At 49.5% G+C, this 17,698-nt stretch overlaps 1 protein-coding gene across 1 annotated transcript; it reads right to left on the minus strand.

Annotated features, from left to right (window-relative positions):
* Nucleotides 1-287: 287 nt before the first annotated feature.
* On the minus strand, nt 288-17,317 carry DAG1 (dystroglycan 1). The gene is made up of 2 exons (XM_024737805.1): nt 16,902-17,317; nt 288-4,041 (listed from the first exon to the last, which is right to left on the minus strand). Exons 1-2 carry the CDS (start codon nt 17,184-17,186, stop codon nt 1,639-1,641), a joined length of 2,688 nt encoding a protein of 895 aa, XP_024593573.1. The 5' UTR covers nt 17,187-17,317; the 3' UTR covers nt 288-1,638.
* Between the last annotated feature and the right edge of the window lie 381 nt (nt 17,318-17,698).

Here is a 17,698-nt window from a genome sequence, read left to right on the forward strand (position 1 = left end):
TGCAAATGGCCTTCCTCCCTAAAAGGTACCCAAAATAACTCTCAGACATCAAGAAGTCATGCTCAAAATGGTTTCTTCCAAAGGAGGAGAATCAAAGCTGAGTGGGTGCCCCTGAGTCACGGGACAGAGATGCAGATGGATGGACGGATGTTCTGCTAAAAAAGGCAAAAGAAGCCCCAGTGTAATTCCAGAATTTTAAACCATTAGGAAAAGAAGGGGGGGAAAAAATCAAAATGAGCAAAGCCGTCAGTCCCATGGAATCAACATTAAGAGCTTGTACAAACTGCTGTAAGCATCACCATTTTTAATCGTTTTTTTAATAAAACAATTTGAGGCTGTATAAAAACTTTAGTAAAAAATTAGCTTTGAGAGCCCCCCTATCTTTACTATGAACTATTGCTGGCACTCCTCCCCAGCCACCAGACCTTTCCCAGCTGTTCAAGCCCAAGGCCTGGGACTGGAGCGCCAGAGAAAAGGGGTGGGGTGGGTCAGGGTTGGGCTGTGGACTGTTGGGACAAAGTGGCCAAGGTCAAGTGAGGAAAGAGCATCACATGACATACATAAAAATATTGCATCTTCACCAAAATGTCCCCCACTGAGTGTTTCAAAAATCCATGATATTCCTTTTAGGAGGGGAAAAAAAAAACACACGGAAAAAGGGTAAAAGAAAACAGGCTGATGTGGTCGAGTCTCTCGACCTCCCCAGGCATCCCCACGAGCAGCTGGCCCACCTGGAGCACCTAGGTTAGGGGCCACGGCCACCACTGCCTCTTGGAGTCCCTTTTCTATGGAAATGAAGACCCCTTGGTTGTGGGCCGCTAGCGTGCATGGGGTGGGGCTGTGGATGTCCATGGCCTAAGAGGCCCCTCCAGCTTCCAGCCCCTGGCAACAGTGGGACAGCAAACCCAGCACCAGGGCCCTGGCCCCTGAGCCAGGGCCAGGAGGTCCCCAGTCAGGCTCTCTGGGGTATCAGAGCAACGAAGTTTACGTAGTGTGAAAAAATAGGATTCCTTTGATAAAAAATACTGTCCCTTGGTCTTCTCTAAGTTTGAAACACCCTGGGAGCTTATTTTTAGCAAAGCAATTTCCCATACCCACCCCAAAATTACACATACAAGTTTAGGTAAACAGCAGATTAAATGTAAAAACTTAACCTTAACTTCTGAAAGTCCTTTGAATTTAATCTTTAGCTACTGTTTTCCATGTTACATCCTGCAGCTAGACACACGTGAATAGAAAAAACAGTACAGTTAGTGTTAAAGGCAAAACGCAGAGAGCTGGGAGGCCGCCCAGCACTGCCTGCGAGTTCATTCACGGTTCCTCGCTCCATCTACCTCTACTCCAAACGGTGCTTTCAGAGCCAGCCTTCAAAAACGCAGCGAAGAATTTTCTATGAACAAACAAAAAGCTGTTAGGCAAAAATTAAAAGTAAAAATGTCCCCAAAGTCTCTCCAGCTGCTTTGGGGTTTAGGAGGACCAAGTGGGCGGGCTTGTTCAGGCCCCGTGTGTGTCAGCGTGTGCTAGGTCAGGTGTCGGCTCCCAGTGGGCGATGGTCTGCAGGCCACCTGTCTCCACAGATAACACCGTGTTGTCTCCAGGGCCCTGCCCTACCCCTGCCTCCACCCAGGCGCTTGTGGGTTAAGGGGGGACATAGGGAGGGGGCGACCGGTATGGGGTCATGTTCTTGGGACGGGAGCCCTTGCCCTCCATGGGGGCTGTGAAGGGCGGCGGGGGCTGGTAGGGAGGCGCATTGGGATCCTCATCCCGCAGGGGTGTGTACTCTCCCACAGTGTCCTGGTTCAGAGGAGTGGTCTCGGGCACATTCTGGTTGGGGTACTCAGGAGGGGGGAGGGGGGCTTTTTCCTCCTGCAGGATAAGCGGCATGCTGGAGGAGGGTGGGGGCTTGGAGTCGTCCAGTTCGTCTGCAAAGATGATAGGCACCCCCTTCTTGATGAAGGTGGCCTGGTCCTCGAGGGTGAGTTTGCCCTTCCTCTTCTTGCGATAGCAGATCATGGCAATGATGCCAGCGATAAGCAGGATGGCTGCAACCACCACTGCCGGAATGACCGTGTGCAGGTAGACATCATCCTCGCTGCTCTTCTCAGGGTCCCGATCTGGCACCTCCGTAGGTGGTGCCTCTGAGGGCACCCTCCTGGGTGGCGCCACTGGGACAAACTGTAGATGCCGACAGCTGCCAGAGCCTGTCACAGAAATGCTCATGGCCTTGAAGTCGGGCTCCAAGGCGTTGGTGAAGGCAGCTCGAGGTCTGCCATCATCCTCAGCGATCCTCCGGCTCAGCCCCGTGATCTGCTCCTTGGGGCAGGGCTCCAGGGGCAGTGTATTGTTGGTCCATTCCACCACAATGGAGCCCCGGGTGATATTCTGCAGAGTGATGGTGCTGCAGTTGCGGTCCCCAAAGGCGAAGGCCAGCTTCTTCACCAGGGCAATCTTCTTGTGAATGTCATTCACCACAGCTGCTGGGTCACCCACAAACTTGGCCTTGAACCTAGCAGGAGCCCTATCCCCTTGAGGGCGCCTGTGGACATGGATCTCGAAGGCATCCACAGCTGATAGGCCCCCTTTGTCTGTGGCGTGCATGAAATATTCGTGCTTGCCCACGTGGCTGCTGTCAGGCAGGCCATACATGAGCTGGCTATTGCTGTTGAACTGCACCCAAGACTTCTCGCCTACCAACTGCTGCTCCCGAAGCTTCAGGGTCAGCTTCAGCTTATCAGTGGTGGTGTCCTCGTTGTCATAGAAGGTGTCTGACGGGATCTTCACCTCAAAATAGGTGCCAACCCAGGCATCCACCCTGTCAATATGGTTCTTGAGCTCTGGGCGCTGGTTGGGTTCTCCTCCGCGGGGCATCCCACTGGTGGTGGTGCGGATGCGAGTAGGCGGGGAGGCGGTTTCCAATCTGGTGATGGGAGCTTTGGTGGTGACCCGGGGCACTGGTCGGGGTGTCCGTGGCTTCTTGGTTGGCCTTCTAGTTGTGGTGGTTGAGGAATCAGTAGAAGGTGTAGCTGGTTTTGGCGTGGATACTCGTGGCTTCTTGGTGGTAATTGTGGGAGGGGTAGCAACTGCCGTGGGCTCCACATAGCCAGGAATGGTCATTGTTGGGCGGATCTGGCCAGGAACTGTGGTGCCAGCTTCTGACACCCGAGTGGGCTGGATGGGGCCAAGGGTTGGGGTCTGAATAATGGCACCTCGAGTCCGAATGGTGACTGTGGGCTTCCCAGGAACAGGATCCCTGACTGGAGGAGTCATGGTCTCGGTTGGAGGAGCAATGGCTGGAGATGTGGGGGTGGGCACAATTCTGGATGGTGGCTCCTGGATGGCTGTGGTTGGGGGCCCAATGGCAGTGACAGGTGTGGGTGTGGCATGGATCTGCCTCCGGATACGTTTGGGGAGAGGGGGTTTCTTGTTGGCGATGTGCCAACCCACCACAGGGTAGCCAAGCTGGGCAGACATAGCACCTTCCCTGGCAGGGACCTCCACACCACGAATGTCAGGCACACTGTTCTGGTTCAGGGAGCAGCCCAGCTTCCAGGAGAGCAGGGCCCCATTCTCTACCACCTTTTTTGCATTTCCTGGGCCAGCCATGAAAGCCGACATGTCAAACAGTCTGTTATTCACCACTGGCACCAACTTCATGTTGTGAAGCTCCACTTCTGAGAAGCTCCGCATCCTGTGCAGAAGGTCAATCCTTTGCTTTGGGGTCATCTTGGTGAGGTCAGCATCCAGAATTACCGTCAGGACAGTCACAGGCTCATCGGCAGCACAGACAGATGATACCACCTCACCAGGGTCTGGTGACGCTGCCCGCACAGACTGTGGCTCACTGTGGTCTTCAGGGTAGACCTCAACAGAGAACACACTGGAAGTCTGCGGGACGTGGCTTCCATTGGCCCCCAGCCGTGCAGTGCTCACTGAAATATAATGCACGCCCTTATCAGTGTCAAGGGGGAGACCCTCCAGGGTGTGGCTCTGTGGGTCCCACTGCAGCCAGGACGGTAAGGTCTCCTTCCCTGCTGCTGATACCTAGAAGAGATGTCAGCATGAGTTAATTGCCACCATCACTGCATAACCCGAACATGATCACAACAGTTAACCACTGGCCTAGCCTGTGTGACAGGCCTGAGGTACAATTCAGAATTCCTGGTGGAGGAACCAACACCTCTCTCCTGGAGCTCATTTACCTATCACGAAAGACTGGGGCTGCCAGATGGGCTAGCATGGAAGGTAAATGGTTCGCCCAAGGCCACACGGTGGGGAGACAGCAGTTCTGGCACTCAAAACACATGTCTCATCCCAGAGAAGTGATGCCATGGAGCTCAAGAATGTTGCAGGTTTTTATACCAATGAAGTGCCCTGCCACCTACTCGTCCACTCTGCCTGCAGAATCAAGCCCGGGTGTCTCACCCCTCAGCACTACTTTCCAACCTTGCCTCAGACTTCTACCCTACCCTCCACAGACACCACAACTTTGCTCAAGGTATATGCCTGGCCTAGAGTGCCTCTCCTGCCCAGAAGTGGAAATGCACACAGGTCTGGGTGCAGGGACAACTCAATACCCGCAAATGCCTCATTTTACAACCACCATGTTACATTCAAGTGTAGTAGGGCACATTTGGTTAGCTGTATCTAATGTCTTAACAGTGCTTTTCAAATCTCAAGAAAAACTTCAATGTCCAGGGTAGGGGAATGTAAACAATTATCCTAAGAAGAGTGTTTATGAAAGGCATTCCAAGGACCTCCAGTCAGAATTCTGTAGTCAACTAAGTTTGGGAAATGGACAGAGCTCACCTCTGTCCTTGGAAAGCCGAAGCACAGAGCAGGCCTCAGGAGCTCATCCCCTTTTCCACCCAACAGCACCTCCCAGACTTATTTCAGGATGGAAGTCCTTCTCCACAGCAACATGACTGGTAATACGTAAAGCCCCCAATGGAATGCCACCATAAAAACTTCCACCATCAGCTGACAAGAGGGAAACAAGACTCGCCTCTTGCCCAGGCCCCATCTATGACTTCTCTCACCTTCGGGAAACACCTACTCCTGCCCCCAATGCAAGAAAGGTGGGACCCACTCTCTGGTCTGCCTAAAGGCACTCTCAGTCAGCTCCACTGCCCTGTCCGTCAAGTCCAGAAACACAATGGCCAACAGATGGCATGTCTTACTGCCAGCCTCGGCCCAGGGATTGCCCTTCATGGTCACTGCTTGTCAGGAGAGGGAAACTAAAATGCTTCCCTCCCTGTGGCAGGAAGTCCACAGCTACAGCTTCTGGGTTCCCCAGGGGCTCTGGTTCGTCAGGCTTCCTCCTTCCAAGAGCCGGGTGCCTGAGTGATTGGGGAAGAGACCCTGAACTCATACCTGCTCTTCCCAGCTAGGACCCGGGTGTCCATGCGCATGCCATTCCATCAACCTTATCAGAGACCAGATATTTACCCTGCCTATAAAGAGATTTCTTACCTCCAGCAAAAAGCCATGAGAAGACATATGACATTATTAGGAGTTGTCCTTTATTGACTGCTCTCTGAACCACTGAGTTCACAGTTCCTTTTGTGACCACATTCCATCAACTCTAGGGTGCACAATCATCTAATCAATGAACCACTAAGAATCTCCCATCCCATCACTCACCATCCACTGCAAACAGAACCAACATCAGAAATGGTAAAATAACCGTAAACATGGGTGTCTTCAAATCCATGAAAAACACTAAATATATTCTTCCTTTACAATCTTTTTTAGCTACAAAAATACTTATCACAACTGCTTTGACTGAAAAACCTATGCTTTAAATTTTTTCAGTTCAATTATGTTAAATACAAAAACTGCCACATCCACATACAAACATATAAAGCAAAGGTTGAATGATCTAGTTTTACAAAAAATGTGAAGCAAAGATGTTAAGGCCAAATGGAGTAGTCAAGGGAACCATGAGATCTTTTACAGGGGTGGGGTAAGAACTTCCTGAGAGGAAGAGAGTAGGTGAGCCAGGGTGCGGACCCAGGTTTCTGGCCACCCAAGGGTATTTCTCCTAAGCCCACTCCATCCCAATGACTACTACTGGAATGAGAGCACATCTGCAAGAGATCAGGCAGAGAAAGGAGAAAGGGAGGGCCAAGAATGGAGCTCTGGATGAAGTCAGCCAAGGAGAAGCCACTTGTAGAGAAGACTGAACAGGGCCAAGAGAGACCAGGAGAGGCTCCAGATGGGTGCCAAGTGGCTGGCCAGGCCCATGGGATATGCCTCAGTGGCCAGGCAGTTAGGCCTGTGCCCAGCGCCGTGTGTTCCATCAGCACAGATGAGTAAACAGCGCCAGTGCTTTTCCAAGTCTGTCTCAATTACGTAAGGGCACTTTATAACAGAGAGAATAGAGAAGGGCCCTTGTCTCCTCAAGCTCCCCTGGCTGGCTCAGCTTCCCATTCTGCTGACCCCCAACAGCCACAGTTCTGTTGTCAGACATGCCCTAAGGCATAAACCCAGGTTGGTCAAGGCTCCCACACAGCCAGACTTAGAAAATATACACTTATTTGAACTATGCCAAGTAACATTTTAACATGTTAATAACGTGTAATATAAATAACAAACATTAAAGAAAACCCCAGGTTTCACCAAAGTAAGTTATAATGCTCAATCTCAAACTGGGCGATGGAAGAGCAGAACTGTGTACCTTCATTTTGGTTACTGAAACAAATTCTTTCACTATGGTCTACCCACAGCTTTAGAGACAACATTTGGGATAAGCCATGTCAGAAAAACAGAGCCAAGCCACTCCACCCTGCACCTGCCCTCCCTTCTGCAAATTCTGGCTCCTCAAGGTACTAGGGCCCTGGCCACAGGATAGGTGTTCAACCTGGATCTACACCCGGAAGCAAACAGTACCCGGTGTCTTGGGTACTCCTCAGACAAGGAGAGATTCTAACCTGAACATTCTAAAATCCATATATCTCTGAACATCTTGGTACTGCAAACATCAGATCCAGGCAGCACTTTGGTTGGCAATGATTCATTTTAATAGAAAGGCCACAGGAAGCAAAACAAATCTGAGTTCCACAAGGAACCTACCCAAGTCACGGGGAAGCTGACATCTCTGCATTTTCAAGGCCATTTAGGGAAAGCCCCTGAACTGGGAAGTTTGAACATGCCTGAAGGTCTGGCAGTGTCCACAGTCCCCAAAGGATTCCACTAGCAGCCCCCCTCCCTCTCAAGGGCACTCAGTTGAGGGAACGCTCTGGGATGCAACACCTGCTCTACTGTGACAAAGCAGGAGCCCCTCAGTCCATGGGAACTCTGGACATCCTCCCCAGCTTGCAAAACTTCCAGGATCTAGACCACTTTTCCTCTCAGGGACTAAGGGTGAAGTGGGATATGAAAGTTCCTTCTCAGAGACACAGCCCCCATGACAAACCAGGACTCATCTCTACAAAAACACCGTACCCGAAGGGAAGCCTCATCTCCAGGCAGTCTGAGGCTTCATCTAAACTCAGCCTGTTTTCTCACATGTAAGAAGGGGAAAAAGATGCCAGCCTTGTATGATCACAGGGCCAGGCACACGCTGGACTCTGTCAGTGCTGGTTCCTCACCCGCCCCTATGGGCTGAGAGAGGACACAGTACACATTGTGAGGCTGCTGCAGGAATGGATCCAGGGCGTGTCCAGGCTCCACTCCCTCATCCTCTTTCCCAAATGGCCTTGGACCCAGCACACACTGAGGCTTTGTCTCCCTGTTCATACCCCAAAGCAGAAACTCAAAGCATCAAAGGGAAGTGGAGAGGCCACAGGAAGAGGAAGCCAGGACCCCAGAGGGGAACACGGCCAAGGCTGGGGACCCTCAGGGACTTGCTTACCTGTTAAGACCTGTTTGCTAAGAGTGGATGAAAACGTTGAGGGGCAGAGAAGGCAGGGAGAACTTGCTGCAGGTGACAGCCCAAAGCCAGTACTCACATCCTCTAAGTCTAAAAGAGATGTGCTTGATCCTGGCATATTTGCACATGAGATTCCGACTATCCTTGGAATCCTTAGTTTACTCATATAGAAATTTCTGTCCTAGCTGTACTGTAACCACCCACAACTGACCCTCTAAGGGCTGCCAGGCTAGGAATGGCAGGCAAGAAGCAGGAATCAGAGCTCTGTGTGAAGTGCTCATAACACCAGCACATGTATTTGGGGTGACAGGCTGTCCCCGGCCATGGAACTCCCCCAGGGTTTCAAGTCACCCCCAGGTTTTCAAGTCACCCTCCATCATTAAATACCAATACTCCCTTGCTGACCTTATAAAGCAGCCATCTTGGAAAGGAGACTTCAGGCAATGGGAACACCTGCAGGAGGCAGAAACTGCAGGAGGAAGCCTGATTTAAGATCATGGGCTCTAGATCACAGGCCACTCACAAAGAGCCAGAAATCTTTCCAGTTTCAGCAACCCTCAGAGAGAACATGCTTCTGAGATAGAAGGCAAGCCCAGCACTGAGGAAAATAAGATCTTGAACAGCCACACACCCAATTTTAGAAATCTTGATCCATAAAGTACATCCAAAAACATTAAGAATCAAAACCACAAAACCTGGGCAGACACATAAGGAGTTCTGAAGACTACCTGCCCAGCAATGCCCACAAATAATCACCATGACCAATGACTGGGGAACTGCCAAACGTGAAGGTTCTGGTCACTCCTCAGTCTATACTAGCAGATGACTAGTAACTGGCTATTCAGTTCTCAGACATTCTCTTCAACTTCTCCGCTGGAGCCTTCTCTGGCACAGTAGACTGTCAAACACTTGGTCTGATAAAGATACAGCACCTGTGCTAAACACCATGCAACGCAAGTAGAGTCTCTCACCCCAAATCAGCATAATATACCTGGAGAAAGAACAAATCAGCAGAGAAGCTTATATTACTTAGTCCCTCATCAAAGAGCAGATTTCTGCCCATCAAAACTGAGGAGCTGGACTCTCACTAGGGCTTAATTAACTGTATGACCACTGGTTTCTAAAACCAAGAAAACCTAAGCTTTATCATTCAGAACCCACAAGGTGGTATCTTACCCATGCAGGAGTTATGGGACTTAGAAATGGCAAGCAAAAGTTCCAGAAAGATGGATGAGCACTTTCATATCCTTGTCACTTGGGTGAGCTGATGCTGGCCAGCAAAGAGGGATCTTAGGAATAAAGTATAATCAAGAAACTGCATTTGGGGCTTCCCTGGTGGTGCAGTGGTTGGGAGTCCGCCTGCCGATGCAGGGGACATGGGTTCATGCCCCGGTCCGGGGGGATCCCACGTGCCGTGGAGCGGCTGGGCCCATGAGCCATGGCCGCTGAGCCTGTGCGTCCGGAGCCTGTGCTCCGCGGTGGGAGAGGCCACAGCGGTGAGAGGCCCGCGTACCGCAAAAAAAAAAAAAAAAAGAAAAAAGAAAAAAAGAAACTGCATTTGGTGAGAATTCCCCCACACTACAAACCTTTTGGAGGGTCCTTTGAGCCTCAGTGGTGGCACCTTCCAACCAACACCTCAAGACAGGACAGCCCCAGGGGTTTAGGCTGGGCCCTTCCCTGAATCCCCAACAGATGTGTCAGAGGGTCTTCTCACTGGTCCATTTCACAGTGGCACAAACTGCTGCCCTGTGACACCCCACTGCTTAGGCCTCTTAGCAGCCTGCCCTGGCAAAGTCCCTGCCTTCCCTCAGACCTGGTCACTGGCTCCTGGACCCTTCATCCCCTCACCCGTCATCCAAGCTGTGGAGCTGAGCCAACCCACAGCCATCTATGGCTGGATACCATAGGCAACACCCTGGAGGCACTCACACATGAGGTGATCAAGGCCTCCTTGGGGCAGGCCAACTGTGTGGTGGGCTCCTTTGCTCAGGGGGGCAGGAAATAGTCCCTCTGATGGAGTCAGCTTCCAGTCATGTTTCAGAGGCCCCCATGGTGCTGACTCACATTCAGGGTGATCCTGTGTCTGTGCCATGGACTATGACAATGAGACTAATCTGTGTCCAAGCTCACCTTCCACAAATGATGCACATGGGCAGTCACATGGCTGGGCTGTGGGGAGATGGCACATGTCAACACGAAGAGCCTCTGGTTTGAGGTCAAAGGCCAAGACTGCCCCCACAGAAGGTGAGGAACCAGGGTAGAACCAGGGTAGACGTACTTTGCTTTACCAAGTAGAGCAGAGCCACACCCATGAGAGACAATAATTGGTTCTGCTGCTTGACATTCAAACCTCAAGCCAGAATATGGCTGTTGCCACAAAGGCCAAGGCCACAGGATCACATGTTGTTGAACACAACTTGTCCAGCTCAATCAGTGCCCCTCTGGTCTCAATTATGAAGCATTTTATCTGATGTTACCTGTTCTCATCTGAAAACAAAAATTAATCATTTTCCCCCCAAAGTAAGGGACAGCTTAGCATGGTTATAGCCACTAATAAAATTCTCAGAATCAGTCCCTCAGTCCCAAGCCCTGACATCAACTATTTTTACTTCGTCATGTTTTCAGTCTTTGTCAGTAATTTTTTTTCTAAAACATAGAAGCCTATATATTCAATAATAAGTATTTGAGCTGATATGTCTGGGCAAGTGTCATTCTGACAACCCACCCCCAAGGATGCCTTCCTTCGCCAACCCACATTTCCCAGTGTGCTCTGTTCACAAGGGATCAATTCAGAGCCAGGGAACACCCACTTGAGGCAGGAAGAAACTGCAGTTCATCTCACGCAGGCGGGGTTGCCACAAAGCTCGCAAGCATCCAAAGAAATACTCCTTTCATGAGCTCCCCTTCCTGGCCAAAAAGAGTACCCATTGTTCTCATGGGAACAATTGGGGGCCTATGCCAGCAGATGAGAGCACAGTCCCAGGAAGAGCTGCTCCCAGTCTGCCAACATCTTGGGCTGAGAGAAATTCCACATTGTCTCCAGACAAGGAGGCTAAAGGGAAGCAGGGATGAAAAGCCATCCTCATGGGCAGTACCAAAATGAGACATCTGAGGGGGCTCTAGAGGGGCAGCCCAATCATTTCATGAGATGCAAAGACTTCTCTCCTGACCAACCCAGAGAGGAGGAGTTAGAACATCTCCAGCCATATAATCACCTTCCTCAGCCAGTCCTACACTCAACTCAAGTCAGAGGAGAGGCACCCTTAGGGAGCCAGCACCAATCCTGAGGGAAGTCAGGGGGGTAACTTATACTATGGCCAACTTGGGACAGCTTAGGATCTGTCCAGCAAAGGCAAAGCTGGCTTCTGTGGGACCTATACCTACAGACCCTGATGAAGAGAGAGGGTGCTCTAAGACCTAAGACTGCTGTGAGAGCAAAGAACAGTCGAGACCTGGGATGAGCTTTGCATACAGGCATCTAGTCTGGTCCAAGGGAGCACACACCAGGACCATCTCCTTTAGGGTGTCCTGAGGCCACAGGAGAAAAGAAGAGAGACCCAAGGCACAGGTCTTTCAGGAAGGTCATGCTGGCCACAAAGGTCTGGAGGTAGCCCATAGACCCTTCTTACATCAGATCAATGGAGTCCATTTGGGAGTTAAAATGGGGTCAGTAATAGCAAATTGATTCTTGAGGTAGACCTAGAGAACAGCGGGGAAGTAATAGGTGCTGGCTGGGATGAGACTGGACAAGGGCTGTTTGGACATGAAAGAGTCTCAGATGTGGGGCAGAGCAAAGGATCCAGGACCTCAGGGTTAATCCTCCAGGCAGGCATGTCCCCTTCCTCTTCCTCCTGACCTGCTTCCTTGAAGCCTGGTGTATAAAATATAGGGAAGGGCATACCTGGCTGATGCCAAGCAGCACTTCCTCTGTCACTGTGATTCCCAAAGTTGCCACAATCTCCTGAAATACCACAACCATCAGCCCACACAGGTCCAACAAGGCTTGGCAGGTAGCCAGTGCAGCTCACTTAGCATGAGACTTAATTTTCTACCCCTTCTATAGATTGTTACATGGTCTGTTACAAACACTGAATTATTCTATCACCAACCCCCATGCACATCTCCTGACCAGTCAGCAAGTATGACAACCACACCATCTAATCTCATCAGGTCTCAGGACAGACCATGTTCTGCCTATGAGTCCTCATTAGGCAATCTGGCTAATTGACTGGAAGGCCAACCCTTACCTGGGAACTCCACATGAGGCTTAGGCAAGCTTAGTCTCTTACTGCCCTGACATAGGCTGGCATTTCTTCCTACAAACAGGCAGGTAGGCTTTTTTTCTTTTTTTAATAAGTTTATTTTATTTATCTATTTTTGGCTGTGTTGGGTCTTCGTTGCTGTGTGCGGGCTTTCTGTAGTGGTGGGGAGTGGGGGCTACTCTTCGTTGCGGCACACGGGCTTCTCATTGAGGTGGCTTCTCGTTGCAGAGCACAGGCTCTAGGCGCACAGGCTTCAGTAGTTGTGGCATGAGGGCTCAGTAGTTGTGGCTCGTGGGCTCTAGAGCACAGGCTCAGTAGTTGCAGCACATGGGCTTAGTTGCTCCACGGCATGTGGGATCTTCCCGGACAGGGATCGAACCCATGTCCCCTGCATTGGCAGGTGGATTCTTAACCACTGCACCACCAGGGAAGTCCCTGGCAGGTAGGCTTTGACAATCCAAAGCAGGTTTGCAGGTGCTGAGGGGGTTCTCCTTCCCTCTGCCAGCCCAAAAACATTTGAAGGCCTACTATGGGACTGGAATCAAACATGCAGACTAAAAAGAATTTCAAGTACAAAAATTTGCTAAGAAGATAACACAGGGTTTTGTGAGAAATATGCCTTCATCAGGGTGGAGGGAAAGGGCTCCAATGCTGAAACTAAGCCTGAAAGAGGTGGCTGTACCCATGCTGACAGAAGAAAAAAAGAGCCAGCAGCCTGGGGTGGGCCCTGAGCTTGGCATATCTGTGGGGCAGAAAGAGGCTGGTGTGGCTGGGACAAGGTATGCAAAGGGAAAGGGGAGAGAGAAGAGGCCAGAGGCCAGATCAAACAGGGCTTAATCCTAAGGACAGGGGGGTAGGGGAGGCCTGTTTTTAGCAGATGTAAGCTTTACAAAGATAAAGATGTCTCTTGACTCAGTATGGAGAACAGACTAAGGGGTTAAGAACAGAGGCAGGGCGCCTGGGAAGCGGTGAGCGAGTGGTAGTTTGGATGACAGTTAATAGTGATGGATATGATTTGGAGGTCACCCCAACAAGGCTCCTTGGGACCAAGATCTGAAATATTCCTCACATACACAAGAATATTGGGCAGCCTTTAAAAGTTACATTCCCAAAGAATACTTAATAACCAAGGAAAAAAACTCAAACTACAGTGAATGAAAAAAAGGTTAAAATATAGATTCAGCATGATTTCAGGTCTGTCTAAAATGTCTGTGTGTGTATGTGACACGGACACCTCTTGATGAACGCAGAAAATGACAGAGGAGTATGCTAGTGCTAGGAACCACAGGAGATTTTCTTTCTCCCTTTTTCTACAATGTACATTTATACATCATTATTATAATAGGGGGGAAAAAAACAACTCCTTTAGTGTAAAGACTTTCCAATCCTGTTTTACACACAGGGAAAACAAAGCTCCAGGAAGGAAGTCAGGCTTTCTGATCTGATTCCCACCCCACACAACCCTGATGTCAAGACGGTTCAGGATGAAGAGTCACACATTTTCACCTGTTTTTCTACAGGCTAATCATCTACTAAATGGTGTGCTTTCCACAGATAGATAAGCTCAGATAAAATCCTGTTTTCCTAGTAAAATCTCTTTGCTCCCCCAGTGAATAAGCCTGTTAAATGTCCCTCTGCCAGATACAGCAAATACTCAGCTCACTGTATCGACTCAAGGCACCTTTGGTCAAGACTAATCCATGTACAACATTCCAGTGGCCACTGGAACAAGGGTAATCGCTACAGGGTCTGGATATTCAGAAGATGAAATTTGATGCTGGGTAAGAAATGTACCTCCAAAAACGCCATTTTTCATCTAATAAACTAGAAACTGGCTTATTGGGGTGTTTTGAAGATTACATGGAAATCTTTCTCAAAGACTCTACAAACTAGAAAGAGCTCCATGGAACTGAGACAGGATCTTCGGAAGTATGACCACCTCTGAGAACACAAGGCCACCCTAAGAACAAGCCAAAAGCTAAAGAGAGGGGGTCAAAAAGGAAAAGGAAGAGAACACAAGGAGGGTCAGGTGAGGAGTGGATCTGCCCAGATTCAAGGGAAAGGGGCATAGACACACCTCTCAATGAGAAGAGTGGCATGGAATGGAAGTGGCATGGAAGAGTGACCATTTCTAATCTAGATACCTGGGGCTTGTGGGTCAGAGAGAGGCAAGTTGGTAAAGCCTCATTGGAGCCTGGGTGTGCTCTGACCAATGGAGTACAAAGGAAGTGTCACTGTGCAAGTTTCCAAGCCCAGGCCTTAAGAGACTGGCAGCTTCCACTTCCTGTATCTTGGAATACGCAATCTTGGAACCCAGCTATTGTACTGTGAGGAAATCCAGGTATCTGTGGAAAGGTCTACATGGAGAGAAACCAAGGACCTTGATCAGCAGTCCCAGGTAAGCTCCCTGCCAACAGGCAGAACCAACTTGCCAGCCATGAATGAGCCACCTTGGAAGTAGATCCTCCAGGCCCAGGTGAGCCACTCTAGCTAGTGCCATGTGCAGCAGAGATGAGATTCCCAGATGAGCGCTAAATCCCTGAATTCTTGGCCACAAAACTGTGAGCAAAACAAACTGGCCATTTCAAACCACTATGTTCTTATGCTTTAAACATACCAATAAATAGCCAGAACACTATGTGTATGTAGAAATCTAAGCGCAAAACAGATATTAAAAACTACCATAACAGGGCTTCCCTGGTGGCGCAGTGGTTGAGAGTCCGCCTGCTGATGCAGGGGACACAGGTTTGTGCCCCGGTCCGGGAAGATCCCACATGCCGCAGAGCGGCTAGGCCCGTGAGCCATGGCCGTTGAGCCTGCGTGTCCGGAGCCTGTGCTCCGCAACGGGAGAGGCCACAGCATTTTTAATTCATATTCAAGCCACACCTCTGGGGAAAGAATGCTGTAGGCCAAGGGTTAGAAAACTATGGCCATGAGGACTTCCCTGGTGGCACAATGGTTAAGAATCCGCCTGCCAATGCAGGGCACACGGGTTCGAGCCCTGGTCCAGGAAGATCCCACATGCTGTAGCAACTAAGCCCGTGCACCACAACTACTGAGCCTGTGCTCTACAGCTCACGCACCACAACTACTGAAGCCCGAGCGCCTAGAGCCCGTGCTCCGCAACAAGAAGCCCACGCACCACAACGACGAGTAGCCCCTGCTCGCCGCAACTAGAGAAAGCCTGCGCTCAGCAACGAAGACCCAATGCAGCCAAAAATAAATAAATAAAATAAAATAAATAAATTTACTAAAAAGAAAACTGTGGCCATGGGACTTCCCCAGTGGTCCAGTGGTAAAGAATCTGTCTTCCAATGCAGGGGACGCGGGTTCGATCCGGGCTGCCACCTGTCTTTGTACAGCCCATGAGCTAAACATGTTTTTTGCGATTTTTAAATGAGTGAGGGGAAAAAAAATCAAAAGAAGATATAGTATTTCTTGACACGTGAAAATCACATGAAATTAAAATTTCAGTTTCAGTAAAGTTTTTAAAAGTAAAGTTTTATTGGGGGCTTCCCTGGTGGCACAGTAGTTAAGAATCCGCCTGCCAATGCAGGAGACACAGGTTCCAGCCCTGGGCCGGGAAGATACCACATGCTATGGAACAACTGAGCCCGTGCTACTGCGCTCTAGAGCCCATAAGCCACAACTACTGAGCCCGTGTGCCACAACTACTGAAGCCCATGCGCCTAAACAAGAGAAGCCACAGCAATAAGCCCACACACCACAACGACGAGTAGCCCTGCTCACCGCAAATAGAGAAAAGCCCGTGTGCAGCAACAAAGGCCCAATGCGGCCAAAAATAAATTAAATAAATAAATTTATTTTTTAAAAAAAGTTTTATTGGAACAGAGCCATGTCCATTCGCTTGCATATTGTCTATGGCTACTTTCATACTACACTGGCAAAGTTGAGGAGTTGCAACAGAAACCATATGGCCAGCAAAGCCAAAAAAATACTATCTGGCTTTTTTAAGAAAAAGTGTGCTGACATCTGCTGTAGGAGATGTTCATAGGTTGAGCAGTACACCCCACCCACCCACATGGCTCCCATGCAAACTCAATCAGGAAGTAGGGGAAATTCCAAGGTCCCACAACCCCAGACAAATGGATGGTACTTCTTCACACAAAAGCTTCCTGTTTCAACTAATTTCCACCCTGGGTTGGACAAGACACTCTTCAGTTACAAAGATCTCAGATCCCCTTGTTTTCTGGGTTGCCTCCCCAAAAGGAGATGAGGCGAGGCTGAAATTTAAGTACTAATTTTGGTTCTTAAGTGACCAAATACATTAGTAAACATAGAACACCAAAGCAAAGCAAAACTCCAATATTTACTTATACCTTATTTTTTAAAAATAGGTTCAAAGCATTTAAAAGTTCCAAATTTCTTGGGTTTAATCCCATGGTTAATGAAAGCAGACCATTTCCTATACACAGGCCCTTCCATCAAATCCCTAACTTGATGACCAAAAGATATTCCAGAGTACATATGTAAAAGCTTTTTAATGGTGACACCCTCAAAATGGGAGCAAGAATAAAGGTTTAGGATGCTTTTCTGAGATATATGGGGACCCTCTAGTGAACGTCAGCGGCTGTCCCTCTCTTAAGGAACATTTAGCAGGTCCTGGAAGAACTGAGCTCAGAATTCCTGGAAAACTGAAAAACTAAACCTAAACTAAAAAACTAAAAAAACCTAAAATGAACACTAAAATCAAAACTAAAATGGAAGATGAGAATTATTCCTCATTTACAGTTTATATCCAGTCTCACCTTGATGACTTCTCCATTGGAGGCAATTAAATCTGTTGGAATGGTCACTCGAAATGAGCGTCCGACGACAGCAGTGCCATCAGGAATGCCAACCACCGTGGGAACCGCCTCATGGAGGTCTGAGAGTACTGAGTGCATGGACGCCTCGAGCTGGTTCTCCCAGTCCCTGACGGCCTCCGAAGGCTCACTGGGCCAGCGGGACTGAGTCACAGCCACAGATAGCAGAAGGAGAAAGGTCCTCCCCCAGAGGGGGAGCAGCAGCGAGAGGGCCACAGACATCCTCATCCCGGGCTCAAGTCTGCTCAAGCAGATAGTCTAAGAAAGGAAGCAAGTGACGTGGTCCCAGAACTGGGTCCTCAGCCTCTCCACACCTGCTCCATCCCAGAGCACCCAAAGCCTGAAAAAGAAGAAGAGTAGACTCAGACTTCAGCAACTTCCATGGTTTCAAAGTTGAGCACAGGCAGTTACTACCCCCTAAGTGTTCCTGCCAAAAATATCTACTCTGAGTTGGATCAAGTCTCACCCTGCACTGTCCAGTACAGAGCCACCAGCTACATGTGGCTACTGAACACTGGAAATGTGGCTGGTCCATTAAGTATAAAGCACGCCGTGGATTCTGAAAACTAAGTATAAAAAAGGAATGTTGGGGACTTCCCTAGTGGTCCAGTGGGTAAGACTCTGTGCTCCCAATGCAGGGGGCCAGGGTTCGATCCCTGGTCGGGGAACTAGATCCTGCATGCATGCCATAACTAAGAGTCCGCATGCCACAACTAAGAAGTCTGTAGGCTGCAACTAAG

The sequence above is a fragment of the Neophocaena asiaeorientalis genome, unplaced genomic scaffold (assembly GCF_003031525.2).
Source record: "Neophocaena asiaeorientalis asiaeorientalis breed wild unplaced genomic scaffold, Neophocaena_asiaeorientalis_V1.1 scaffold680, whole genome shotgun sequence".
Taxonomy (NCBI): domain Eukaryota; kingdom Metazoa; phylum Chordata; class Mammalia; order Artiodactyla; family Phocoenidae; genus Neophocaena; species Neophocaena asiaeorientalis.